At 38.7% G+C, this 27,935-nt stretch overlaps 2 protein-coding genes across 7 annotated transcripts in view; one reads left to right on the plus strand and one right to left on the minus strand.

Annotated features, from left to right (window-relative positions):
• The first annotated feature begins 5 nt into the window (after nucleotides 1-5).
• On the plus strand, nucleotides 6-26,773 carry SERAC1 (serine active site containing 1). Of its 3 annotated transcripts, none has more exons than XM_042889888.1 (18): nucleotides 6-67; nucleotides 1,417-1,510; nucleotides 2,809-2,845; nucleotides 3,182-3,318; nucleotides 3,626-3,715; nucleotides 4,663-4,794; nucleotides 7,682-7,803; nucleotides 8,325-8,453; nucleotides 9,598-9,711; nucleotides 11,105-11,267; nucleotides 12,971-13,121; nucleotides 13,917-14,058; nucleotides 14,828-14,928; nucleotides 17,271-17,368; nucleotides 17,920-18,102; nucleotides 18,919-19,062; nucleotides 19,736-19,913; nucleotides 25,844-26,773. In XM_042889888.1, the coding sequence occupies exons 2-17, from the start codon at nucleotides 1,420-1,422 to the stop codon at nucleotides 19,870-19,872; spliced, it is 1,971 nt and encodes a 656-aa protein (XP_042745822.1). In that variant the 5' UTR covers nucleotides 6-67; nucleotides 1,417-1,419; the 3' UTR covers nucleotides 19,873-19,913; nucleotides 25,844-26,773. The 3 variants fall into 3 exon arrangements, with proteins under 3 accessions (XP_042745822.1, XP_042745813.1, XP_042745830.1); XM_042889879.1 differs by lacking the exon at nucleotides 25,844-26,773 and adding an exon at nucleotides 21,507-22,137; XM_042889896.1 differs by lacking the exon at nucleotides 25,844-26,773 and adding an exon at nucleotides 21,507-22,137 and having other exon boundaries at nucleotides 19,736-19,873.
• The window catches only part of SYNJ2 (synaptojanin 2), a 66,125-nt gene continuing 63,610 nt past the window's right edge, over nucleotides 25,421-27,935 (minus strand). For 3 of the 4 annotated variants that reach the window (XM_042889849.1, XM_042889842.1, XM_042889859.1), the window contains one exon: nucleotides 25,421-26,560. In XM_042889849.1, the coding sequence (XP_042745783.1) occupies nucleotides 25,790-26,560 (771 nt within the window). In that variant the 3' untranslated portion in view covers nucleotides 25,421-25,789. The other variant, XM_042889868.1, reaches the window with a different exon arrangement.

A 27,935-nucleotide genomic window follows, 5' to 3' on the forward strand; every position in this document is an offset into this window, starting at 1 on the left:
GGCGTGATGACGTCATGGGAGCTCGTGAACGGCGGTGCCGGCTGCGGGGAAAGATAGGAAGCGGAAGGTAGCGGCAGCGGCGGGGCGAGCGAGGGGAGGCGGCGGGGCGGCCGGAGGGGCTTGGGCTGGGTCTTTTCGCGGTCCAGTGCCGCTGTTCGTCAAACCTCAGCCTTGAAGGCCCTCCTGGGTTGGGGCCGGCCGCTGACAGCGCTCCGGTTGCGGGGAGGAGCCCGCGGGGAGTCCGTGCTTATCAGAAATGTAATAAATGAAGTCAGTGGATAACCGCGGCGCTGAAAGGAGATAAGGCTGAAAGCTGTGGTAATGCTGGGGTGATGTGGAGTCATCCCTGCTTCCAGATCGGAGGGCCTGATGGCCGTTCACACGTGTTGCACTTCATCTTTTTGACTAATCGTCACTGTGGCAAGGCAGATGTTCAATATCTGTATTTTCAAAATAAGTACGGGGGTGATTTACATCTGTTTGAACAGACTGGCTTCACATTTCTATCAGCGCATTGTAATTCAAGTGCTCACGTCACATCATGACGTTTTAATTTCAAGTTACTAATGCAGAATACCCAGCCAGTGTAATTCTTGCACTGAAAATATGTCTGAATGTTTGGATGAAGCCTTCAGCAGAAAGAATGCAGAGTTTGATTGGTGCTGTAGGTAGCCAAAGCCAATTAGGTCACTATCCTAACCTCAGGTAGGCTTTTCTTGTATAGGTAAAATGTATAGGTAGTAATAGTTGCTAACATATAAAAAGGTGCTAGTATGTATAGACGTGAGTGGTACATACAGTAATTGGCTCTTTCACAAGTCCTAAATTGCCTCATTTCTTAACACTTCACCCGTACAACTATACATTCATCAAATCTCATTGTGTAGATGCTAAAATACATCCCTTATTAACTGTGGTGTTACAGTGTAAATCAGTAAGAAAAGACGTTATCCAATTTGCCTTCTAGCACCAACAATCTGTATGAGTTGTTAGAGCCTGCTAAGTCAGTGTAAAAGACTTAAGTGTTAAGGTGAAATGAATTATGAACAGTTGATTACTAACTTGTATTAAGTCATATGTTGTACTGAGCACTGTCTTCACGTGAATGTGACGTATTTAAGTGAGGAAATCAGAAAAGGCTCCAAAGCAGAGCAGGTAGCCAGAGATACATACTTACTAGTATTAACATAAATATGTAATTGCACGAAACACTTCTGTAAGCTTTTATTGTAATCAAAATGCAAACTACTAAATTTGAGAGTTTATAACTTTTTTTTTTTACTTAGTGTTTTATGTGGCACAGAATGTAAATTATGTGGCACAGAATGTAAAAAGATGGGGAAAAATGATTACAGGTTTTCTACTATAATTCCCAAATCCTTTTTTTTTTTTTTTTTTTTCTTTTTCTGAATGTAGAGAATGTCAGTGGCTGCTTACTGCATATTTTGCTGTAGACAAATAGGAACTTCTGGTCCAGCCACCAAAAAACAGCCATCGTGGAATGATATAAGTAAGTACAGTTCTATAAGTATCAATCAGAGGTGTTATTAAAAGAGGAAAGAGTCTGTGTGGATGTAACACTGTGCATGCTTAAATGACGAGATCTACACCTCTGCAAAGTTTCTGATCAAAAGTTTTGTTTTCCTAAAGTGGATGTCTGCTTCTGACTTGCTTTGCATTGTAATGATGATAACTCTAGATAATGCTGATGATGGGAGTCCCACCAAAATACAAATCTCATTAAATTATTTTAAGCTCATTTTTATCTGTTTTTTTTTTCTTTGGTCATTTCCTAATGATTAGCACAATGAAAACATCACATCCATAAACTGTTAGTAACAGGGCAGCACTTGAATAAACTTTGTTTCTTTCTCCTTTACTTTTTTTTTTTTTTTTTTTTTTTTTTTTTTTTTAAGTTCTACAATCTTCTCTGCTTTCTTTAATATCTTGTATAAAATGAAAATTCTTACAGTTCTAAGGTGTACTTTCCTGGATTAAAAGACAAGATATTTCTATTTCTGCTCCACAGAATCACTGCAGTTTGTCTCTTTGCCAGTTATTTCTTCAGCTTGTAACTGCTTCTTGTCTGCATGCCACAATTCTTAAAGTCTTGCAAAGGCAGAAGCTGTGGCAGTGGGCCTAGGGCAAGCCTCCTGGTTCATGCTGAGGAAAATCAATTATTCATGATAGGTGAGATACATTCCATTGGGCTTGCCGCTATCGTAGCAGTAGCGTTGCACTTTACTCACAACCCGAAGTCCAGATAATCAGCCAACCTTCACTCAGGACAAATAATTCAAATCGGACAGGAATCCTTGTATTTAAAAGAGAAGCTGCTGCAAGTGGTGTTAATTCAACTCTTTGCTCTGTAAGATTGGATTCAGTGGAATTATTTGAAAAATATCTTTGCTTAGAGAGATTCTGCAGGGATTTTCACATACACTGAATATCCAGTCAAGAAGAAAAAGCTAACTCCTTAGCATAATGTGGAGGTTCAAACAAATGCTAGTGAGAGACAGAGTTTTTCCTGTTGATTCTTGCAGCTGGGCAATGAATGCAATTGACAGGTAGCAATACTCACAGTAAATAGCAGCTGTAGGAAACCTTTCATTGCCTAGATTAAGAGAGCAGGAAATTCTAATCCAGCAAGACCTTATTTAATTTTAAGTAGTGATTTTCCAAAAGCTAGACAAAAATAGAAAAAAACCTTAGTTACTGAAGTTCTTACTGTCTGGTTATCACATGTTATGTGTTTATATTGACTTGATGCACACAACTTTCTTTGACGTCCTTTTTTCATTTTTCAAGGAAAAATTGCAAAAGTAACTGGATCACTTATACTAGGGTAAGTTCTAACTAGCAAGCTTATATGTAAATTATGGATACAGTAAAAACTTCAGTTCACATTACTTTCAAAAAATGACAATATTTGAGGGGTTTAGGTATGGTGGGCTGTAATTTGGAATCATATCTTCTGGTAGATTTACTCTTAGTTATTTGAGAGTTTCTTTTCTGTGCTAAATTGATATAATCTATGGACTTCTATATATGTTTGGTAAAAATCTGGTATTTGTAATTAATGAATAAAGGATGATTTATACCAAAATGATTGTTAAGATATTTTTGCTGTAATCTTCCTCTTTTTCAGTAGTATTCATACACAGCTTTCTTTCATTTAAAGAGGTTTTGTATTCATTACATATGAAGTTTTGTCCTTAAAGAAGTTGCTGCAAATTGATACTCAAGCTATACATCAAGAAAAGCTTAAATCCCATGTGTATGTACGTACATCTTCTCGAAATCCAAATGAATATCAAGGTAAGATGTCATTGTTTGGAATCCAAAAATAAAATGTTGACAGCATACAATATTTCTGGAATTTACTTGTATATCCAGAAATATACATTTTGGGATATGTTACAAAAATAATATTCACATCACCTGATTTATTTTTAAGAGATATATACCCATATGTATATATAGTTACCTTATAAAGTATAAATATGAATATCTTAAAAAAAAAAAAAAAAAAAAAACAACCAACAACTAGCCAGCATCTTGAAATCTTGAAATATCGTGCCATATCAGTCTTTCAAACTTAAGTAACCTAAAAATGCTCTTTTAGGGATTACATACCAAGCCAGAAAAGAAATCCATAGAGCAGTAAGGAAAATTCTCGAGACAGAAGCTAAAATTTTCTGGAGACCTTTTAATGGTAGGTGTGAAAAGCATGTGTAGTACCTATGCATAGTACTCTATCGTAAAACCTAAGCACTTTTAGAAAGTAAAATAATTATTTTTAAGAACTTAGTATTTCCTCTGTTTCAAACACAACAGAACATGTTATTTAATAGCATTTAATCTAAGTTTCTGAATTAAAACTTTCTGTGTATTAAAACTGTATTTAAGTAAGTAAAAGTAATGTTTAAGAAGAGATTTGAAGAATAAATGAAGATTTATTTTTTCCCCATTTCAGATGGGAAGTGAAGCTTACAGTACTGAGTTAATATTTGATACCAAAGTTTTTTTTGTATCAAAGGAATTTTTTTTTTTTTCAAAAGCTATATTAATAGAACAAGGGGTAACAGTTTCAAACTGAAAGAGAATAGATTCAGATTAGATATTAACAAATTCTTTACTTTGAGGGTGGTGAGTGTCAATTAAATGAGTCCAAGCTCTTTTTGGTGGTGCTTAGCAACGGGACAAGGGGCAAAGGGCATGAACTGGAACACAGAAGTTCCATATGAACATGAAAAAGAACTTCTTGACTTGGGTCTCACAGAGCAGGATGCCCCGAGAGGTTGCAGAGTCCTTCTGTGGAGATACTCAACACCTGCCTGAATGCTTTCCTGTGTAATACATAATGGGAACCTGCTTTAGCAGGGAATTGGACCAGTTGATAAACCGAGATCTCTTCCAATCCCTATGATTCCATGATTCTGTGAGGCATGGGCCCAGGCTGCCCAGGGAGGTTGTGGGTGTCATTCTGTCCTATTTTACTGCCCCAATTAGTTGTTAATAGTAATTCAGAGAAATACTTTAACAACTAATACTGAAGTACTAAAAGGAACAGATCATTTCTTTTTAATTCAGTGAAATGGAAGCTTGCCTGTTAAAATGCTCATTAGGAATAACTTGGGTTTCATTTGTTTGCTGCTAAAGAGCACTTTAGTACATTTGATGGAGAAGATCATGAATGTGCTTTATGGCTCCTCTTAAAAAGGACTCAGTCAGAAGACAAAGAGGTCCGACTGCAGGCTGTGCAAGAGCTGGCAAAGAACACTCACTGGCATGGTAATGTATGCTGGTATAGTTCAATTCATCTACAAAAATGCAACCATGTCTCTATTATCTGCTGCTGCCCTGGAAAAATTGCTAGTAGCTGAAAGAAGTGTAATTTGGACCAGAATCAGGTTTTTTTTACTTTTTTTTATTTTTTACATTGCAAGCAATTTTTTGTTCCTAATACTCTTCCTCGTTGTGATGATCAGAAAGATCAACACACTGGAGGGGCAATACAGGCAATAATAATAGCAAAGGAATTAGCGTGAATGGAATGGTGTTACACAAGAAGAAGAAAGGTGCTGCTTACCCATCTCCAAAGATTAGGCTCACAGAAAACTCCACAAAGGAGGAATCTCCAGAAACAGATCCTTCCACAGTGGCAGTCAACCCTTAAATGAACCTGTAGGCCTTCATCTGTGCTCTTAGGGCTGACCAGGTCCTTTCCCCAGGTGCTCAACCAGTGGTTCAGGCCATGACTCAACAGTTACCATACACTCATACAAAGCACAACTGCAGTGTGGGCCTCTCTCTGCTTCCCTACTAGATTATCAGGACCACCATTTAGTATGATGCTGTCTAACTGCTGGAGAGCAGTTCTGGTTCATTGGTTCCTTGGCCTTTTAAAGCTGTTAAGAATAGTACTGCTTCTGGTACTGATTGTTGTAAGGCTCTGCTGGAAAGGGGTTTAAGGCTATGGTTCATTTAAAGATTGGTTAGGAAATGATAGGTAACCACAACAAGGCAGTGGTGACAAACTAGAATTAGAGGACTTGCACACACAAACATTATTTATAAGCCATTTTCTGTCCTAATTGTTACTGTTACCTTAATACTGAAACATCCTAACGATTTTTAACTTTTCACAGATTTATCCCACAGAAAAAAAACTAGTTTGATTTAATGCTATGGTATCATCAGTTACATTATTAGTACATTACATGTCATACACTTATCTGTAAATAGGGAAGTCTGCTTCTCTTTTATGTTCTTTTCTCCCTTTGTTATTATAATGCCATAATGGGATGGAAAGTACTGTGATAATAGCAGAGTGGCAAAGTCTTTGACTGCAGCAAATGAGAATAAGCCTAAGTGCAGCAGCTGCAGAAATGAAGGAAAAGAGCTGCTTACCTTTGGAAGGCCTCAAGTAGGCAGAGATCTCCAGCAAGAGATGCCCTCACCTCCACTGCCAACTCTTCAATGAGATCTGGGAAGGGCTGGATCATGACTTCACCCCTTCCAGTCACTCAGGGCATTGCATGCACCTGAGCTCCCCTGGGTTGGCCCTGCCGTCCCACCAGGTGCTCAATCACTGCTTCAGACAAGACATGCATTTCCACTACAGTTACCTACTTCAGTATCTTGTAAATCATATTATAAAGCATGGTATAGAACTTAAGGTTCTTGAGTCCTCTCTCTTCTTAAAGCAGCAAGTGTCCTTGAACTCCCAAGGGTATACATATACACCCTTTTCTCCACTCCATCACTAGTCTGTGTAAACTAGGTAGCACTCTAATCCACTCTTATTATCCTGGTAGTAGAGTCAGTTGACATTTTGTGCAATTCCACACAGTGGAATGTGTATTGCTTCAGACTGCCTCTTTCAAACTCTAATTATCTCAAATTGTTTACATAAAAAGTCATATTTGAAAACATTTGAAAGGCAGATGTACCTACACTGAAGCTGTGTGTAACAGTTCAGTAATGGCCATCTTACTTTCACATGGGAAGACTGCCAGCAGATTTTCTGAGGCTTCTTTCCCTGCAGACCTCCTGTATCATTCAGTGCATAAGATGGCCAGTATGTGGGAATTGAGTTGCTCTTTGTTACATCCTTTTCTCTATAATACTATTTGCTGCAGTATTTGGATGTTTTACAGGCAGTAATAATTCTTGCCAACTACCTCATAAAGAAAGTGGGTTTATTTTACTCTGATATTGCAAAACTCATTCCAGCAAAGATCTGGACTGGGAATGTGCTACCTTTTCACAGCTAGAACCAAATTGTTCAGCATGCATTATCATAAATACTGTGTCCTGCTCATCCAAAGCACAGCTTCAGTGACATCAGTTTGTGGCTGCAAGTGATCTGCACCAAGGAAAAATGATGCCTGGTCTGTGATTGTGAAGCCTCTTTTAAGTAGCCTGTCATTTTTGTTCAAGAGATGTATAACAGTAATGAGGATAAAAACACTTTTATAGCGAGTTGTTGATCCACTTCAATATTGTCTTTTCCTTCAGTTTGACACTAATTTCAGTATGTGCCTTTCAATTTCCCCAGCTGTAAAATAGATAGGTTTTGAAAATTAAGTATTATTTAAATCTGTTTTCCCTTCAGTAGGGTGTCTTAAAGTCTTTATTGCAAAGACAGCAAGTGCTTCAGTAAGGAAAGGCTACTTGTACAGTGATGTTGTCTTGCATGGTCTAAGGTTACTTTTTTTTTTTTTTTAAACTTTAAAAACTTTGTAGAAGCAAAGCTTTTTGTATCATTTAAAGTTCATGCCCACATCTTGGCAGCATTTCTGTTTAGAACTTGGGTTAATATTGTACGAAGGAAAAAAAATAAGGTTTAGGCTTGAATTTATAGTTCTTGCATTCTTTTCACAGTAGCAATACTCAACTTTTGCTTTTGCATTTGTTCAATTCACATAAGAATCTTTATTTAACTGATTTGTTATCAACAATTAGTGCACAGGTCTATTTTGTTTCAGCACAGTGCTGGGTCTAACAACTGCTATTTTTACCTTTTGGAATTTATGACTACAGAGTCAAGGCTTATTAAGGAGACTGCAGAAAGCAAAGTTATTCTTTTCAACTCAAAAAAGAAATCAGAAATTTAAAGCCAAATGAAATATTTACTATCAGTTTTAACCTTAATGCTGGAGTCCTTGTACTGCAGATTATCAGTATGGTACTGTTGCCCAAACCTGCGATCAAAGGACTGCTATAGGTTTGGCTCGATCCAAAGATATCGACCTTCGCTTTTTCCTGCCTCCACCATCACTGCCAAAAATGAAAAATGTAAGTAAATGGAAAGAAGATACCAGCTGATTTTTGCTTACTTGTGTTTACTACTTCCATTGTTAGTGACCATACTAAAATAGAATTCTTCAAAAGTAAAGAGTGAGTACTAAAATGAAAACCAAAACATCAACTGTAATGTACCTCTGGAGTGTCTGTACTAGTGAATTATGTGATGCAAAGAGCTGAAGATAGGAGTTTGATTATTGTTCTTTGACTGTATGTCCAAATTACACAATGTAATTTGTACAAGTCACAGTGTGTATATGGAAATATTATGAAAAGGCCACTAAAGCATGAAGCTTAAAGCTTACTTTTCATCACTCAGGTGGCTGGTTTTAGTATTAATCACTCCCAGAGTTTTTACAAGAGTAACTAGTAAACCCAAATTGCAGAGCACTGAAGTTTTGGCTTTACTAATGTAGCTTCTTCAATTATTTAAGATCTTTATTTTCTTCCATATTGTGTTTTGTTTCAGAATTTAAAAAAGTAGAATTAAAAACTGTGTTTACTTCTCACAGGATTATCTCATAGAAGATGAGCTTCGCTTGCTCTTAGTTTCTTTACCTCAGTCTGGCCTTGATCCATGTGTCCAGTACTTCACATCTCTTGCTTTACGTGAAAGTAGTCAGACTCTTGCTGCACAGAGGGTGAGTTCCCACTTACAGACTGGAACTATTTGGTTTCTTTATTCAGAGGCTCACTCAAAGATACAAACCTATTTCTATATTTTTCAGCTTTATAAGTGAAAAAAATGCAGTCTTCGTTACATTGCAACTTAGTATAAGCTCTTCTACATACAGACCACATGCTTGAAAGCTTCTTTATCTTTCTTAACTGTACTAGTTGGTTTAGCAAGAGATACCTGCTTTGTGGGAAGGCTCGTAAGTAAAGACATATCTTTTCTCTCACAGTCTTCATAAAGAGATTTTTCACATTTCATCTGCTGAGATTACTAAACCTTCTTGACATGTTACTATCAAACTAATTGCTGCCTATGGTCATGAACTGTTCATTACATGGAAATGCATTCCTGTAACATGTCACTGTTGCCAAAACCTAAGTCAATTGATTTTTGTAATCAGTGACTCTTACTTTTGAAAGTTATAATAAAAAAAAAGTACTGTCATAATGTTGCTTAGCAGGGTTTATTTAGAGATTTCAGAGTTCAGTAACTTTTTATTCCCTAAGACACAAAGAAGTGTAATGTTTTCACATGGGGATTCCATTGTTCACAAACAAGAGGTCTTGCTACAGAAAGAGCACTTGTAAGACCACTCTTGGAAACATTTTGACTAATTGCACTGTCCTAGAAAATTATTCCTTCTTAAAGTTTTGCTGGTCTTCCTGCTGTATGATAGAGACAGACTGACCTCTTGGCACTATGCTAAGTGTCAAATACCTTATTTTCTCTTCTCCCCATTTCTTTTTTTTTTTTTCTTCCCTCCCAACTCTGGAAGTCTAGATTAAGGCTGATTCTTGCTTCCTTATCCTCAAGGAAACAATTTTAAGAGATTACATTAATTAACATAAGAACCCTGCATTTTTCCCCTTTATTGTGTGTTTTGAAGTTAATAGACTATGGAAGTTTCTGTCTGAAAATTTGTTTAATAAAAAATAGTAGGCCATTTTATAGCGTGCTGTTATATAATTTATACACTTAAATTAATACATGCTGAGCACTCTTTAAAGAGATCTCTATAGATCATTACACACATAGCATTCTAGTTTAGAAATGCTTATTTTATGTGGCTGTTTGGAACGTGGTATCATTTTTACTATTTCTCCTTTCAGGGAGGCTTATGGTGTTTTGGGGGAAACGGACTTCCATACTGTGAGACTTTGGGTAAAGTTCCTTCAGAGACAGTAGAACTCTTTTGCTTGCAAGCTTTAGTGCAACATTCTAAGGTAACTGTCTGTTTTAAACTACAACTGAAAAACAACATTTATAAACACTCTTTTCTAAGGCTGTCATACATTGGGACTGAGTTGCCATTTTCTTGTCTCCTAGCTGCTATCCCTTTTGCAAGAGCTTTCAGAGAGCTGAGACTGATGTGAATCATAAGGAAGCATACCAAACTCATTTTTCTGATATCAAGTGCCTCTGTAACAATCAGAAAGCTAAACAGGTGGAATTGTGGTACAAGAAGTGTAACGACAAAGGGACTAGCACAGTGGAAAGGTGTTACAAAGGAAAAGAAAAAGTGCTCACCTGTCTCTGAAGATCTGGGCTCTAAAAAGGAGGGATTTGTAACCAGAAATCCATCCACACTGGCAGTCAGCCCTTAAATGAGGTCTAAGAGGGTGCAGCCAGGCTCCACCCCTTCACACAGCTGAATTGCCTTCATCTGTGCTCTCAGGGCTGAGTGGGTCCTTTCCCCAGGTGCTCAATCAGTGGTTCAGGCTGTATCTCAACAGTTACCATACAGCCTCTAAGTTCTGTTATTATTACTAATTAGCCTGTGAAAGTTCTTTCTCAGAAGTCCTGAACATTGAAAGATAGTATTGAGAATACTAAATTGTTATTTGTAGTAGGGATGGATAAAGTGTAGTTTGCTAGTATTCCTTTCACAACTTCCATATGCATAGAAATTCTCACGTAGTAAGGATTTTCTACATTCTAGATTTTCCATTCAATCAAGTTGTGACTGTACTTACACAGAATGCCTCTGTCTTTGCTAAAAGCTTCATACCTGAGAACATAGCAATTTCATGACCACAGTACATTTTTAAGCACTGTAAACACGTTCAAGTCACAAGCATTTGGTCACTATTGGTGTTGACACTACTACTGATCTGTCTGTGTTCATCTTCTTGAACTAGAATCTATTGTTGCCCTTTAGATCAGTAAAAATAGTGATGTTATTAGAAGAGTAAAAATGTCTGTATATTTCAAAGAGGAGGTATGCTAGCAATTTCACTTTAGTTGGTAGGCAATAAGAGGCTTCAATGGGCAGTGCTTTAACAAGTGCAGGCAGCTGTCCTGTTTAGACTCTTGAACATCACTTGTAAGTTGGTCATGCCAAATGGATATCAATGTCATTTTCCTCTGATGTGAAGGAGAGTATAGTGATGATTCTCAGCATCTTTCAGGTTGTCAATTCATAGATATCATGCACTCAGCACATTAAAATATTTCCTTCATCTTGGAATAGAGAATAATAAATAGTAAATGAATAAGAACTCTTATGTAATAAGGGCCATATCATATCAGCTCATGAAACTACTTTCTGTATTAACAGCATCACCAAGAAGCTTTTGCAGAACATCTACTTATTGTCATTGTACTGTATGATGCTAGGTTTCATCTCACTGTGATAAAATTGAAGCTCAGGGCGGCCTTCAGCTGCTGCAGAGGATATACCAGCTCCGTAAGGATTCTGCAAAAATACAGAGAAACATAATCCGCATTATTGGAAATATGGCTTTGGATGAACGTCTTCATTCATCCATAGTACGTGCAGGTAAAAGGAAAGCAAGTGCAAGCAGCCTGAATGCCAGACTGCCAGTTCTATATTCTAAATTTTTCACTAGATTCAGTGCTATTGTAAAATGTAAGGGACTGTGGTAGTGCTGTGGTTTTTATATGTATGTTTTGTATGCATGTATATGTTTTTTTTTCTTGTTCTTTTTTGTTAGTTTGTGCCTTTTTGTTGTTGTTGTTAAATAAAACATAAATAGTTTAGACAGCTTTGGTTTAAAAACTTACATGCGTTGTCTAGCTGATGTGTGTCAGAGCTAGAGGCACTGAAAGTCTTTGAAGGATGGTGAAAATTGGGACTTCTGATATTTAGTTCAAATTACTGACAGAAATCTTCTGAATTTCCTACTCTCACAGACCATCTGCATTATTGATCTTTTTTTTTTCCAATTTACTGTGTTTCAGTCTCATGAAGGAACTTTGTGTCTTTATGTTTTGGAATAAAATAAAACATGCCTTCCCACTCTCCCTTGCTTTGTGTCAAGCTAGTAACTAAGAACAAATAACAGTGGCAGGAGGCAGAGATGAACTCACACAGCTTCTGGTGCCTGTGGGTGCCCTCGCATCCTGCTGTTCATGCTGCTTATGCATCAGATCCTCACAGCTGCTCCAGTCTGCAGGCCAACCCTTACCCAGCTAGCTCTTGCTGAGGAAGTTTTCCACCAGATCTTTAACAGCACTTCAGTCCGCTCTGCCAGCAAGTTTAATTTGAGAAATTTTTCCTCATAAATTTTTTTTGTCAAATTTTCACACTTTTCCCATTTGTTCTTGTATGTATGTATGCTCTGAATATTCAGTTGTTTCTTATCTGCTTAGATTTTAAAGATTTTTCCTCATTCATCACGGATCCTTACAATCATTCTGACTCAGTTTTCTCTAAAAGTATTTAAATGTTCGTTGTGTGTGTGTGTGTATGTGTATGTATGTATGTATGTATGTGTGTATGTATGTATTCATTCCTTTGTATGTCTCAGTACTCTGTGAGCAGCCTCATCCATGTCTAAGAAACAGTAAGTTTCATTTTTAGGTAAGAGTCTGTAAAGTGTTTATTTTTTCTTGAGGTAGCTATGACTTAAGTTGAGGAATGTGTTCTGTCAGCTATTCTTTTATGTTTCTCAGGTGTAAACAGAATTGTTTGGTTTTTGTTTTGTTCTAGAATAGCGGGAGAATTTTTTAATTACATAAATGTTTTTGCACTCTGGAATTTAAAATTAGAAGTTGTTCTTCAGAGCAATCACCAATTTTTCTGCCTGCCATTATTCCTGTGTGCTGTTCCCTTTCTTTCCTGTGCTTTGATTTTCATTTTCTCTCTGGAACATTCCTTATCACTGTATTTTTTGCGTATTGGCTGCAGAAAGAGAATCAAGATGTGTTCTCTGTCCGACTGCTGCTCTGACTTGCTGATACACTTTGTTTTACTTCTGGGAAGGGGTTCTGCTTCACATTATAATCTAAATAGCAGTAAAATACATTTCATCCTCACCACTCTGAATTTTTTTTAATTTTGCCATTTCCACTTATCCAGCAGTGGCTTTCCTGCAGTAAAGAGAAGTGGGTTGAAGTAATTTGTTTTGATATTGCCTTTCTTACATTTTAATGCCCATTTTCACAATTACTGCTGTGAAGGATGATGTTTGTGAATTTTCTTGTTGGGATGATGTTTCTGACTCTATTTTTTCAATGTAGGTTGGGTTTCTGTACTTGCTGAAGTAATGAAATCCCCGCATGTCATTCAGTCTTCTCATGCGTCCAGAGCTTTGGCTAACCTAGACAGGGACACAGTGCAAGAAAAGTATCCAGATGGTGTTTATGTCTTACATCCACAGTATCGTAGCAGGTAATGCAGAAGGAGAAACTGTGCATGCTGTAATTTGAGTTATTTTCTATAATTTTCAGTTACAAAAATTCAGAAGAATGGATTCAGAGTGCAGCTCTACTTTTGTTACCTGCTCCTCTGGTTCTTGATGGATTGACTGGACTGAATGTAGATCCTCTAATGTGAGAACAGCAGGAGTGCTCAGAGCTGTCCGTAGCAATGAAAAGAGTGTTCCTGTATTGCTTGGAAAATGCAAACCATTACATGAATTATGGTTTTGCAGCCTTTGTACTGGTGTGTCTTGGGATATGATGCCTAGCAGTTATTCTGCTGATAGCAGCCCATTGTCCTCAGCTGCAGCGAAAGAAGCTGAGGCTTCTTTTTTTCTTTTCCAAGAACATTTATCTGGGAGTGAAGCAGTCTCCGACATGGTATGTCACTTAGCAGCAACTACCCTTGGGGCCATTTGTGTTAGTGGAGATGGTGGAATCAGACAGTAAAGGTCTCACTAAGCTGCATTAATAGTAGGGGGAAAGGATATTGTTTTCCATTATGGAAGAATATGAGACAAGAGTTTGGTACTTTACATACTTCTGTCTAGATCTCTCTTATGGGCCAATCTGTGTTTTTCATCTTGATCTGAGTATCCTGTGTGAAATATCATGCAACGTCATGGCATGTTGTCCAAAATACAAGAAACCATGTACAGTGTTCAAAATAGCATTTTGATATCCCCTAGATTAAGAGTTCTGTCTAAATTTAATTTGCTGAAAGAATATCTGTCATCTGTCTTCTACAAATTCCTTTCTATGTCAGTCAGCCCATCAGAGCAGACATCCTTTTTGTTCATGGTCTTCTGGGAGCAGCGTTTAAAACCTGGAGACAGCAAGACATTGACCAACCTGTGGATAAAAAGGCTTCAGAAGTGCAGGAGGAATACAGCCAGTGCTGGCCAAAGGTAAAGACAGTACCATTTTCTTGAACAGTTGCTGGTTTTTTGTTAATGAGAGCTGTGTAGAGAATTGGATGACTTCTAATCTGTTTTAGGAGTAGCATATTTTGTGTTCTCCACATGGTTTTTGTTAGCAAAATGAAATTTTCAACAGGTTATGCTTGCAAAGGAAAATCTCTGCTGAAGTTAATGCACTCAGTGTCATTCTTCTGGTAGTGAAAGAGGAAGCAATGTACGCTGTCCTTATGCTCTCATTCTTTTAAAGGAAATTCTACAGCTTAGAAAAAGATGGTAACTGTGAAAACATGAAATCACATTTTTAATTTCCTACATGAATGTCTGAGTACCTGAGTACCTGAGTACTTTTTCCAGTTTGCCTTATAAAAATTATTGGTATATAAGTAATGACTGCTTCAAGCAGCTCACACTGATGTAAACACCAAAGTATATCTACAAAACTTCAACTCATCAGTCCCATTGGCCATGTCAGTAATTGTTGTTCCACCCAGGAGAGGGAGCCAGGAATGCACAAATCAGTAATCCATTCCAGCCTTTGCCTTCATTTTGATTAGGAAGTTGTCAAGAGTTTGACAGTCTGTAATAACAAAAAAATAACAGTGCAGGTGTAAGATGTATTCGAGGATTCGTGAAGAACAAAAATTGTACTTGATACTCTATTCATAATAACAGCTTTGCTCCATTGTTGCTGAAGTGTTTGTAAGAGTTTTCCAAGTACTTCAGTAATAAGCTCTTTTTGGTGGTTTTCTGTATTTAGACATGGCTGGCTTCAGATTGTCCTGCCCTTAGAATCATATCTGTGGAATACGACACCCGTTTGAGTGACTGGAAAGCAAAATGTCCTGTTGAGCCTCACAGGTAACAAATGCATGTCTGCAGTTTGGAGGGGGGAACAAGAGGATGACCTATACAGCTAATTATTTGAATCACTTACAATGAAACAGTGAAATTAACTTTTCTTGTTGTATTTGAAAATAAAATTTAGAAAAATCTTGGCTAAAGTCATGGTTTACCCAAGCTTTGTATCCTCATGGGTTAACTCAAATTCTTAATTTCTTATAGACTGCTTCATGTGTCTTCACTGTCTTCAGCGTCTTCAGGCACTAAAGTGGTCTGTTGATTTAGATATAACATTAGTTTTGCTTCTTCAGGGGAGTATTTATTAAGCTTAAAATGGCCCAACAGTACTTTGTAAATACAACAAAAGACTTGCTGTATTGTGACTTGATATTCGCAGGAAAACAAAGCTTATAGTTCTATTCAGAAGTATTATTCCCTGCGAAGAGATTGCCATTTGTCTTTGGTAGATGAGCTACAGAAACTTCTTTAAGATTTAGACTTTCACAATACATTATGAAGCTAACAAGTGAAGAGGTTTTAGGCACAAATTAAGAATTAATAAATTGTCTCCAGCCCACACTGTTTTTTGGTCAAATAGTGTAATAAAACCACTGCTCTTGTCAGAGGAGCAATGCTTTAGTGAGCCTGAGCCAGCTAGATCAGAAGAAGACATCTCCTCCAAAAATGTTGTTTCTAAAACATAAAAACAGTTTAGATGACTTGGTTTGAATGGATTTTAGACTTAGCAATTGACTTCAGTGCTCTTTGAATCTGATTGTAATCCAAGTCCTCCCATTCATTATACACATAGGCATGTAACTAGATTCAACTTGTATACTTCCACGAAGGCACATGCGTGACTGCTGACAGGTTAAGAATCTGAAAATTAATTATGTTTTGAGTAGGGGACAAAATTTGTATAAAAGATTGAGAGCTTGGCACTTGCTCATTTTTCTTCCCTGTAGACATACAAAGAAATGATGCAATTATTGCACTAAAGAAAGCATGCAATTGGGGCAAGATAAGGAAGATGTGACTGACAGTATCTCTATTCTATTCTGTTCTATTCTGTAAGTTAGTCAGAACAGTGACAGTAATGAATGTGTAGATAGGTACCTCTATTAGAGACCCTTTTCCCCACATCCATCTCGAGTATGTATAAAGAAAGCAAATTCAAAAAATAAATAAATACATATGCATTTATTTTAAGATAATGTATTTTTCATCACAGAATGGAAAACTGCATTACCTGCAATATGTGCTCACCCATGCATGTAGTGTATGATTATTTTATAGTTTGTTGTGCTTAATCAAAAGTGAAAGACATTTGAAGATATTTTAACTAGCAGCAACAGAAGTGTAGCTGGACGCTCACATCCTTATCACTGCTGTAAGAGTATAGGCTCATCTAGTGTTTCAGAAGGGAGTTAAGTCCCCCCAGCAATCTTAAAGCATATTGCTCAGATGAAAAGACAGGTTTGAGTATCCTTTTCATCTGTATTATCTGAAAGCTGTTTCTAGTGACAATGCTTGGACCCAACAGAGATGAAGTGAATTAGGCTTTGCACAGTGGTTGCCCCAATATCCTGAGGTTTCGTTATCAAAGAGTCTTCTGTGATTCCTATTGTGCCACAAGGAGTAATGATTTCACTCTTTCAAGCTTAGTCTGGGATCAGTTTTGGTTTGATTCTACCACAGATTCATTTGTAGCCTTTAACATGTAGCCTATCCTTTCCAGAATTTGACCTCTTCATTCTTCAAATTGAAATTGAAATCATTATGTTTTTATACTACTTTAATACCAAGCATTTGGAAGTAATTATTTGAAAAATTATAACTGATGTAATTTGTGATTTAATTTTTTTTTAACACATTGAATGATAATGCATTTATTCATTTCCTGAACAACTTTGCTTTACAACTTGAGCACTGTTTAGCAAAGTACATTTTTGTCAGGTATTTACATATGTTCTTGTTTCAGGGCATAAAGTTTATTATGCATTGATGGTGCTTTGGTAAAATGAAAATATAATTTTGTAAACATGTGAAAATGGTTTCATTTAAAAGATACGATTTGCAGAACTAAAACTAAGGGCAGTCACCGATAAGTGAAATTAAAATAGCAATTTCTAGCAAGACCAAGAAATTGAACTCATTTCAATTGCTATTGTCCTTGTGAAGCTGATCTTAAAACGTTCTTGACGTCTTTAGTTTTCAGTGTAGCAACAACAATTAAGTAATCAATGTTTTATTTACTGAATTCACTTTCATGAAACTCCACTGCTGAAAGTTTATTCCCTTTAAGTCTGGTATTCAGCTTACCATGTTCCTTTGTGCTTGTGTTTGTTTATTCATCACAGGACATCTATTGCTTACAGGAGCAACGAGCTTCTGGAGAAGCTCAGAGCTGCTGGGATTGGAGAGAGACCCGTGGTGTGGGTGTCACACAGCATGGGCGGTGAGCGCAGTGCCTGTCTGGCAGAATGCTTTGATTTATCTGCTGTTACGTTTCAGAATGAGACTGGAACCAAATTCAGTTTGAAAGGCAGTTGTTCTGAATGGTCTGTGTACAACGCTTGCAAAGATCTGAAAATGTAAAATAGATTTCTGTTTTCCTGGTGTGTTGTTTGCAGTAGCACACGCATTTTGAATGGATTTTTCTTCCTGTTTGTTTGTACCGTGTTGATTCAGAAACACAAAATCAATGAATTGAAATTCATGCAAGTGGAAATTCAGAGGCAGAGTTTTCTCCATCATCTGGCATATGTTAGATGTCATTAGCAACACTAAAAGCAAATTAAAAAGTCTATAGACTTGGATTTATGCTGTTCAATTAACATTTTATTTTAATGCCTCAGTTGTTTTTTCCAACTTGATCTGACGTATTCGACATGCTAAGGATTAATGAAATGAGGCAAGAATATGGTTAGTTGCTTCGTGGCTAATATGGCACCATCATTATTTTCACAGTGGTTTAAATCAGTGCATTAATTCAGTTTCTCTTGCCAGGTCTTCTAGTGAAAAAGATGCTGGTGGATGCTTCCAAGAATCCAGAAATGGGTAAAATTGTAAACAACACGAGAGGAATCATATTTTATAGTGTACCTCACCATGGCTCCCAGCTGGCTGAATATTCCATAAATGCCAGATACCTTCTCTTTCCTTCTGTGGAAGTTAAAGAACTCAGCAAGGGTACGTCACACTTTGCTACCATGTAACAGTAGAGATCTCTGCTAATCTGTTCATGATGCTTTTTTTCTTTTTTTTTTTATTTTTTTAAATCACGCTATCAGAAAAAGCTGGATAAAAACTACAACTGCCCTTCTTATGCTTAGTGTTGTAGCTTGAACTGTCAAGAGTAACTTTTCTATTTGATTACAGACATGGAGGGGGGAAAGAGAATCAGAACAAATTTACAGAGGAGTAGTGTAGGTCATTTAAGGTCTATAAATATCTAAGGTGTGGGGGGCAGAATGGCGAGGCCAGACTCTTTTCAGTGGTGAGTGGAGACAGGACAAGGGGAAACGGCTGGAAACTGCAGCATAGGAAGTTCTGCACAAATGTGCACAAGAACTTCTTTACAGTGAGGTGACGGAGCACTGGAACAGGCTGCCCAGGGAGGTGGTGGAGTCTCCTTCTCTGGAGATGTTCAAGACCTGCCTGGATGCCTCCCTGTGCGACCTGCTGTAGGGAACCTGCTTTGGAAGGGGGGTTGGACTCGATGATCTCTGGAGGTCCCTTCCAACCCCTACAGTTCTGTGATTCTGTGATTTAGCAAAGTAATGTGTGCTGGACTTCAGATTTTTGTCTTCTGTATAAATTCTGTGTTATGCAGAAAGAAATGTTACATATGATTGCTGGGAAAAGGAATTACAAGCAGAGCGCTACTCCTTTTTACTGGAGTTCTTGATTTTTCCAAAGCACTTTATGGGGACTGTAGTTTTGCAGACACAAGTTCTAATTTTCTGTTCAAGATAAAGCTGCAAAAATAACATTATCCTTTCACAGATTCTCCTGCCCTTAAGGTGCTGAATGATGACTTCCTGTCTGTTGCCAAAGATAAGAAATTTCCAGTGCTGAGTTTTGCAGAAACCTTGCCAACGCATATAGGCAGCATGTTGAAACTGCATGTTGTACCTCTGGAGTCAGCAAGTAAGTCAAATAGTCACTTAATTTTCTTTAATTTTATATATATTCCTGTAGGCATTGATAATGGGGATTCGGTGGTAGGAAGACCTTGGAAAAAACATCTGTTATGTTTGGAGCCTTTGCTTAAACTTTTGGCTGTTTAAACTTAACTACAGTCTGCCTGCTGAGATGGGAGGCAGCTGTGTTTGTAGTTCATGATAGCAGTTTAGTTTTGAGTTTTCCAAATGCCAACAATACTTATTGAAAAAATGCTGACTGGACACATGGCTGATGTTACATTGTAACAGTCATTTCCTTTCTAATAATGAGCAACTGATTGTCTTTGTATGGCTAGGCCGAATAGTGTTTCAGAGTCTCCTGCAAATTCCAGCTATGTTATCCTTTAGAAAATAAGAAAAAAAAATTAATAAACTGCTAATAGGAATTCTTAATAAAGATAGTAGAACTCTGGACCAAATGGTTTACCAGCATGGGTTTTGGAGCAATGTTTAGCCAATCAGACTATTAACAGCAGGTATTGATGCTTTTAGCACATTAAAAAATCACCAAGCCAAAGCAGTTAAAGGGCAGATGGGGAATTGCTTTTGAGAGAGCAATTGCTAATGCAGGATGTGCTTTTCAGACCAGCTAATCTTACAAACTGTGATCATTATTTCTTCTTTTTTCTCTCTCCCAGAGTTAGGTATTGGAGAACTTATTCCAGTGGATGTAAATCATCTTAATATTTGTAAGCCAAAGAAGAAGGATGCTTTCCTGTACCAGCGTACACTGAAGTTCATTCAGGATGTTTTAGCCACTGACCTTGGGGAATGAGGTTTCTGCCATCCTTGTCTACTTCTATGTAGTGTAACACAGTAAGTTCTCCTAACAGTTGTTAGAGGATCTGCAAAACTGCAAAGATACGATATGTGTCAATAGTATCTACTGCTAAAACAATTTTTGGTACATCTTGAACTTAAGAGACATCACTAACTTATTTCTGAAATCTCTTCAAAACAAATACAAACTGAAACAAACTCATACAAACTTGGCAAAAAGAAAATGGGTGTTGGCTTAGAGTAAGCATGATCTGTTGGCAAACCATGTGCAGATTCTCCAGTGATCTGGCTGAGAACGGATGAAGATGTCCTTCTGGAGTAACACAGATGATGTATGGAGGGTGCCCAGTGCATCTCCTTTTAGCCAAGAAAGGTTGCTCTGAAGTTAGGTGGTCTCAGTAATGTCCATATGCATTTGGGACTTTAAGTCTCATGGTTTGTGTGAGAAACAATTGAGATGGTTATTTGTTATGTGAAAGGTGGAAAGAAGCATGTGGTTGCCTTAAAGCTTTGGTTTACTCTCCATGTTTAGTATGTCAGAAGTCTCAGAAAATTCATGTGTGTGAAGGTAGCATTTTAGTTAGTGGCCCAATTAAGACATTTTTGTAATTTGTCTTTTTGTTTAATAGACTTACCCAGATTTGTTAGCAAAGACAGCATCTGTTTTCTGTCTGAGAAAGAGATAAAGCTTTACTAATTCCTGGAGGTTGTCTTGCATAAACAGCTGTAGTTGATTTAATCCATTTGTATAAGTGAGAAGAAAAACATTTAGAAAAAAAAAAGCACAAATGTTTACATTCTTGTACATTTCTCTTTTAATCTTAGTGACTTTTGAGATTACTTTCTATAAGATAGCATGTATCCAGTCAGATTGAGGGCAGTTCTGTGCTTGGTCATCTGGAACGGAGGCCAGGATGTTTTTCTTTAAAGGCTCATGGGATGCACTGAATAGGTGTCCCCAGCTCACATTACTCATTTAGAAGATCTTCAGCTGATTTAAGAAGAGCACTGAAAATGCTCTCGTGGGGTAAGACAGCTGCAGACCCCAACAAGGAAGCTGATGCTTGGAGTTTGGAGCTCAGGTTGAGGGAAAATTTAAACAGGAAATAAAAATTGAGTGATTATATGATCCCAGTTGAAAGGCAGAGGGTCCCAGGGTGCTCACGTGTATTTACTGGTGTAGATACAGAGCAAGACAAAAGCACTGTCTTATTTGAACTTGTTCACGTTAAGGATACCTGAACAGCACTGATGAGAAATAATTATTTTTAGGAAAAAAATGGCAGCACTCAGTCACTTTCTTAAATCCTAGGTAGTTTACAATATAGTAAGAGAAGCCCAGTGCAAGTGCCATTTCTTTCCTACCTTCCTTTCACTCCCAGCTCTTTCTGAAGACAAACAGGATATGATTAGGCTGCGTTCCTGTGGCTGACTGTTACGTAAGGCCTGATGACATGCAGAGGATGTCTCTTAGCATCACCTGTATGATAAGGATCTAATCTTACCAGCCTTAGAATAATGGCTCTAAAAGCTACCAGAGAGATGTGGTGCAGTCCTTTATGGGCTTGGTGCAGGTGTCAGAGGCCACTGCTGTCCTGCCGGGTTCTGAGGCAGCTGTTTTTATTACAGAGCTCTCTGGCCCAGGAGAACACAACGGCTACAAACACATTTTTTGGAAGTTGATTCTTGCTGAAGTTGCATGGTAAAATTCACAACCCGCAACAGTACAGAGAATGTGCAGCACTACACTCACAGAAGAGCATTTTTTCCCCATAATCAAGATACAGGAAAGAACACTGGATGGCAGTATTTCAGGTAGAAAATGTAACAGAATTGTCATAACTTCTGAAGAGGTTTACCCCGTTTAAACTCTGGTTTAAACTTCAAAGTGTAAATATATTAGAACACTTTGTACTCACGAAGTTGAGAGTATGTCAATCCCATTGCCAGTAGACGATTTCTAATAACTGACTCTGCTTGGTGTGACAAACCTTGTAGTGATTTTAATGGACTTCTTTGGCTTAAAGGGATTCAGATCACTGATGTTACACATTAATTTTGTTCAGTAATGCATCTGTGCTTTGGTACTGTAACTGGAACTGTCAAGACAACTTTCTCTTTTTTGTTATTAAATATATATATGTGACACTTCTAAAACTAATACTTTCAGTTGTGCTTTTTTGGGAATAGTTACAAAATGTGTTTTTAAAAATGCACTAAATACACCACAATATATATTAAAGGTGATTGATTGTAAAAAGAATGCCCTGGTTCATGCTCATATTTATTGAAGACCTGTTCCTTAGAGATGGTCTCATGCTGGAAGAATGTAATGTTTATCCTTCATCTAAGGTAGAAGGCATAGAAGTGGGGTCACAGCTGGTCATTGTGGTTTTGCCAGACTGGGGAATTTTTTCAGTTGTGCTTCTAGGTTTTGCAAAAGGGCTGCTTGAGCCATATAGAGACATTGGTTCTAGACCCAGAGGGCAAATGGGGTGGCATCTGGCATTCTTGTCTGCTTCCCATTAGAAACTTAAGTTCTTATGCTTCCCTAGCGTCACGTTAATTCCAAAAAGTGTTTTTGTATAAATTCATAGGATTCAAACTGTGCCCTTAATCCCATCCCAGCTGGAAACCCAGCAGCAGATGTGGCCAGGGCTGTGAATGCTGGTAGTTCGTCTGCATGGTGGGATGCAAGTGGTAAGATGGGAAGGGAGTGTTCATAAGGAGTGGGTCAGTCTTTGCTCTTGGGACTGTCCAGCACTCTAGTAGTGATATTTATCTAGTAGTAATTTTTCTGGTAGTAATCAAGTTCAGATTGCTATTTTCACACTTGTGCAAGGAGGGTTTCTTTTCTCTGTGGTTTGTGTTCTGTGGTGCTGGGCAATATAGCTGGCCAGGAAAGGAGAAGTTTTCACTCCAGTTAAACTATCAGTTTTAGACAATTTTCTGAGTGAAAATTCCAGTAAATATTTTAGGTTTTTTGGTTCTCTTTATCTTTCAGTTATGTTCTGCCTAAAAAGCTCATGAGGCTAAAAGGAGAAATCAAACAGCCTTCCAGGCAGGCTACTGGTTAAATACATTGGTTTTTTCCTGTTTTTCCTGAAGGAAAGTTGTGAAATACATGCCATTGCTACCCCGGTGGAAATAGCACTGGTGTAGTGTGGTGTGAGCAGGAGGCTGAAGAAAACATCTCTCAATAGTAAAAAAGAGAAGATAGCAGTTACAACGTTGGGTTCCTCTGCTCATCTTGTGGGGAGGGCAGGCTTAGGCGAGGATTAGAGGGAAGAATCCTCACCTCCTGCAGTGTTCTGTGATGGTTTCACAAATGCAGAGGGAGTCTGGCCCTGCTTAGCTTGTCCTGACCATTAAAACTAGAATGCAGGTCATGAACACCTGCCTCTGAAAAGCACTTGGCTCTGGGCACAAGCAGGAAGGATAACATCTCAAGGCAGCACATTGCTCCCTCTGTGCTGCTGCTGTTTCAGCTGGGATGTTTCTTTCTTTCTGCTGAGGTGCTGTGACTGACAGGGATGTGCTGTTGCTGACAGCACCAACCAGTTAGCTACAGGGACTCTTTTAATGGGCAGCTTGCCACAGATGCAGCCATCACTCAGAATGCTAGAGGCCACATACTTGTGTTCAGAGAGAGTAATAAAGTAGGCTTTATTTGACTTGTATAAATCTACTTTAATGGGCGTTCTTGCTACCACTTACTTTCATTACCATTTAAATTAGCTGTCCTAGAGCTGTTAATTATCTTTGCAGGTGGATATGGCCATATAACGTACTTTCTTTTTTACTGCTCTCGATGTTTTGTACTGATACGTGTCCATAAATAATCGCTGTATTTTTGAGGAGTCCGAGACTCTGTGTGAGGAACGGACCAGCTGCTTCTTCCTGCTTCACCAACCTGACACTTCTACAAGAAGCTCAACTCAAGGTTTCATGCATTTGTCTTTCGAGTTTTTTGGGATTTTTTTGTTTTGAAGTGTCTGGCAAATGAGGGAGCAGAGGAGGAGGGTGCACAGAGAAAGGCAGGAGCCTCTTACCGGGTGCCTTGTGTGCACTCTTGTGCTCGTGGCAGCAAGGCACAGAACACGTGGCAGTGAAGTCAGAAGGCTGCTGAATTGTGGTTTCCAAGCAGCTGAGAACAAGTCAGTCAGAAAATCTTCCTGTAGGAAGAAGGAAAAATAAATAGTTAAGATCTTTTGTTATTAAATCAACAAGTTACTGTGACAAGATGGCAAACAAATGGCATCTGTGCTGCACAGCGGTACTACGCGGGCCAGGTGAGATCCTGTACAGTTGCAGCCAAGCACCATGGATATCCTACTGAAATCATGGCCTTCTGAGAAGCGTGACTGCTGGCTTGCTGATAAACGAGTAATGGCTCCGTGAAGAAGCTCATGCCTGCTCTGAGCTGAGCAGCACCACTGCATGAGCTCACCAGAGTAAGCCAGATAAACTCACCTGAAACATGTGCCCAGCAGACTGATGGAAAATGCCAGGGAGGAGCAGAGCAGGCACATAGGAATGCTTGCTTGGAGTTTCTGAAGTTGTAACTGGGGTGATGCTTCCCCTGCTAGATTATCATTTTCTGAACCACAAAACATGATCTTCTTCTCTTTTAAACCTTTTGCTTGCAAGAACCTACACTGAACAGATTATTGTGTACAGCCTCACAGTGTGTGCTGAGACTGCCTCCTAGGGCACTCCCTGTATAGATGCATAGTGCACCTAAACAGCAGGCTTATGCATGCTTCTTAGAATTCTCTAGTCTTTGATGCAGCTGCCTGCATCCTATCCCTAGAAGCACACCAGGTAGCTCCAAGCTGAGCTCCCTACTGGGCTGTGAGAGAGCCTTAATCTCTAGAGGATGATTCTGCTATCCCCAGTTGTGTATCTTGTGGCTTAGCTTCAGGGTCTGACAGCCTGAGTTGCACTGGAATAAAGTTGTTAGGCTCCAAGAGCAGCATGTTCCAAAAGAACTGTCCTTGTCCATATGCTATATTAGTGGAAAGTACGTGTGTTGTTTAGGGTAGGCTTGCTGAGAACAAAGACCAGGATGGTGTTTTGGAAAAGTGGAAGAAAACTACAAAAGGTGCCATTAGTCTCCCTACAGGCAGAGCAATATTTTGAGAGGCTAGCAGATAATTTCAGGATAGCTGAGGTGTGTTCTTAAGCCATTAAAAGAACTGCACTTCGAAGAGACCTGTTCTGATATGGGGGGAGGGGAGCAGTCATTGTCCTGAGCTGGAGCAAAACCAGGTCCTTCTTGCTGCTGTTCAGGCAACACTGCTCATGCTTCTGCTTCCCAGCCTCAGAAACCACACCTTGTATTTTACTTTCTATGCAGAATGAGTTTAACAAGGAAAGCACTGTGGTCTGCCAGGACTGCAGCTATCTCTATGCAGATAATGCCTAAGCCTTGTTTCCACGGTGGAAACTTACTGGCATAATAATACCAGCATTACTGCTGTAGTTACACTGATATGTGTTCCTCCTGGGGATATCTGTTCCAGAATAACTATAGCAGTCTATTCAAGGTAAGGCTACTTTATTTTAGGTGACAGAAATAGGTTAATATATACATGTCAAATGAAAATGTTTTTATTAACTTTTTTTTTTCCTCATACATGTTCTTGCATATGATTTCTAACTGAAATAAAATATCTTCGGGTGGATTAATAAAAAGAAATAACTTAGAATAAAGAACTTCTCAAACAAACTGGATAACACTAGGTTGTATATACTCTGTACACCTCCCTCCAGGGGCAGTTTCTTTGTCTTTAAACAAAATGAAAATGAAATGTAGCATGGACAGATGATGTATCTCCTTAAATAAAAACCTTTATGCAAACTTTTGCATTCTTACTAGTACTTCTACAGGAACATCGAGGGGATGAGTTCTACAATTCTAAATTATTATTTGTATTCTCCAAGCTGTTTTTGTTTTGTTCTAGGTCAAGCAGTTTGTTGAACCCTTCTGACAGTGCACCACTGTCTTCATCATCACTGAATGTCACCCAGTGACTGGGGAGTTTCAAGTTTTCTGGACTGTGTGCTGCAGAAACTGCTGACGGCACCTGGCTGGAAAGATGGCAGGAAGAATCTGTGTCCAAGTCCAAGAGATTAGTGTTCTTTGCAAGGGAGCTGCTATCCGAGAGCAGCGGAGGCTGGCCTTCTGCTACAGTAATCAATTCTGTACTGGGTGCCAGCTGTGGGACTGTGTTATTTCCTTGGCTGGCAGCGAGTGTAGGAACTGAGAGGGCAGAGCACATGGAGGCAACCTGAAGGACAGAGTCCTGAGGCTGGGGGCAGCCAGGATTGTTGTTGTTGGAGTTGAACATTAACTCTCTAAGAAGTGAGTTGTCGCTGCTCTGGAGAACTTGCAGATGAAGAGCTGCAGGAGCTGACTTTTTTCTTCGTGGTGGCACCTTTGGGATGAAGGAAGCGTTCTGGGGAGGCGGTGCGTTGGCCTCAGCTGTGCTTGGGGAGTTGGGCTGCTTGTCACTGCTCCCCCTGCTCTCCTGAGGCTTCCCAGGTTGTGATGTTCTAGGCTTAGGGACTGGAGTAATCTTGGTCGGACTGAGAATAGCTGCATCTTCTAGACAGGGCTCTGGCAAGCCAAAGGGATTCTGTATTGTCTGCTGGTCAAATCGCTCTTCTCTAGATGTGGCCTGAGAGGGTGAAAAGGAGTAATAAATTTGAGAACAAACATGGTACCTTAAACTCTGAGTCGCTTCCAGTGCAAGTTTTACTGATGGCATTGCTGAGAAAAGCTGACAGTACTGAAAAAAACAAGCAGTACAGAGAGGCGGCTTGACAGCACCATTTGAAACTGTGCTTGTTTGATTCTTCCTCAAGCATTATGCCTTGGACCAGTGTCCAAGCATGCTATCTGAGGACAAGGATCCTCCAGCCCTGTTCACTCTCTGCATGAAAATTACTTCTCTTTCTGAGCATCTCTTTCTCATGTTAGGATTTAGCTCCAGGCTGAATTAACACAGTTCTGAAGAGTTATTTATTTGTTACATCTCCCTGCTGCCTAGTATTATTTAAGCAAGAATGCGTGAGGGCTGAATTAATGGGGCCATGAGCTCACGCCTTTGGCCATGTTCTAGTACATAAGCTTGAAGGACAATTGGCTTAAACTAACTTAAGAAAGTTATTAATGGCATTGGCACGTCTCACTGATGCTAGGAACTGAAGCTAAAAGCAAATTCTCAAAATGCAATTTAGTTTGTATGTTTTTGCTATTTAAAAATACAGAAATGTAAGAAATAGTCCAAAAGGCTGTGGCTGCTTCAGATTTCTCATGCTCACTGTATGTAATCAGTGTAGCTGAATGAAAACATTGTAATGCTTTACTACTGTCCCATAATATTAAACGTAATATACAGGTTTCTTTAATGCAGTCCAAATATTTGATGGACGTATCCTCTGCCATAGCTGTCTGTAGGCTGCTATTGAGTTACCTTTGCATACCTTTTTAATAATAAAAGTGGACTGAATAGAGATTTTCTAGTACAGCACTCCACTCTGAACTCACCTGGGGGAAGAGGTGGAAGTCTGACATGAGAGTCAAACTGAAATAGAGAAATTCCTGCAAAAGCTTTCATACAACACCAGGATAACAGTGCCTCTCAGCACTTCGTAGGACTGCCCTATGCATGGAGGAAGGATAAACATAAAATAAATAGACTAGTCTTAGTTTTTGAGTGATGAAGGAAAGGGCACACAGGGTGCTGCCTGTTTTTAATTCTTACGTGATTCAGATAAGTGGAGATGGCTCAAACCCCATTAGACAGGGGTGAAGGCCTTTGCAAGAGTCCTAACTTAGCACAGAGCTTGCTGAGGCTCTAAGGAAGAATCTAAAAGGTTACATATTTTTGTCTTGAACTTCAACTGCTGCATTTCAGCTGTTCTAAGAGGAAAGAAATTGTAGACAGTCTGTGTAGAGACCTGACAGAGAGACAGATTAAGAACCCACACCTACAGGTTTGTATTTTTAAGATCCTGATCTGTTGAGTAGAATCCAAAATCCAAAGTGAA

Source organism: Lagopus leucura, unplaced genomic scaffold (genome assembly GCF_019238085.1).
Source record: "Lagopus leucura isolate 7727_CA_CO unplaced genomic scaffold, USGS_WTPT01 Super-Scaffold_73, whole genome shotgun sequence".
NCBI classification, from domain to species: Eukaryota; Metazoa; Chordata; class Aves; order Galliformes; family Phasianidae; genus Lagopus; species Lagopus leucura.

Coding starts and splice junctions, on each gene's coding strand:
- SERAC1 (XM_042889888.1), top strand. CDS start 1,420: ATGTCAGTGGCTGCTTACTGCATATTTTGCTGTAGACAAATAGGAACT. Junction 1,511..2,808: donor GCCATCGTGGAATGATATAA/GTAAGTACAGTT, acceptor TCATTTTTCAAG/GAAAAATTGCAAAAGTAACT. Junction 13,122..13,916: donor CATCCACAGTATCGTAGCAG/GTAATGCAGAAG, acceptor TTTCTATGTCAG/TCAGCCCATCAGAGCAGACA.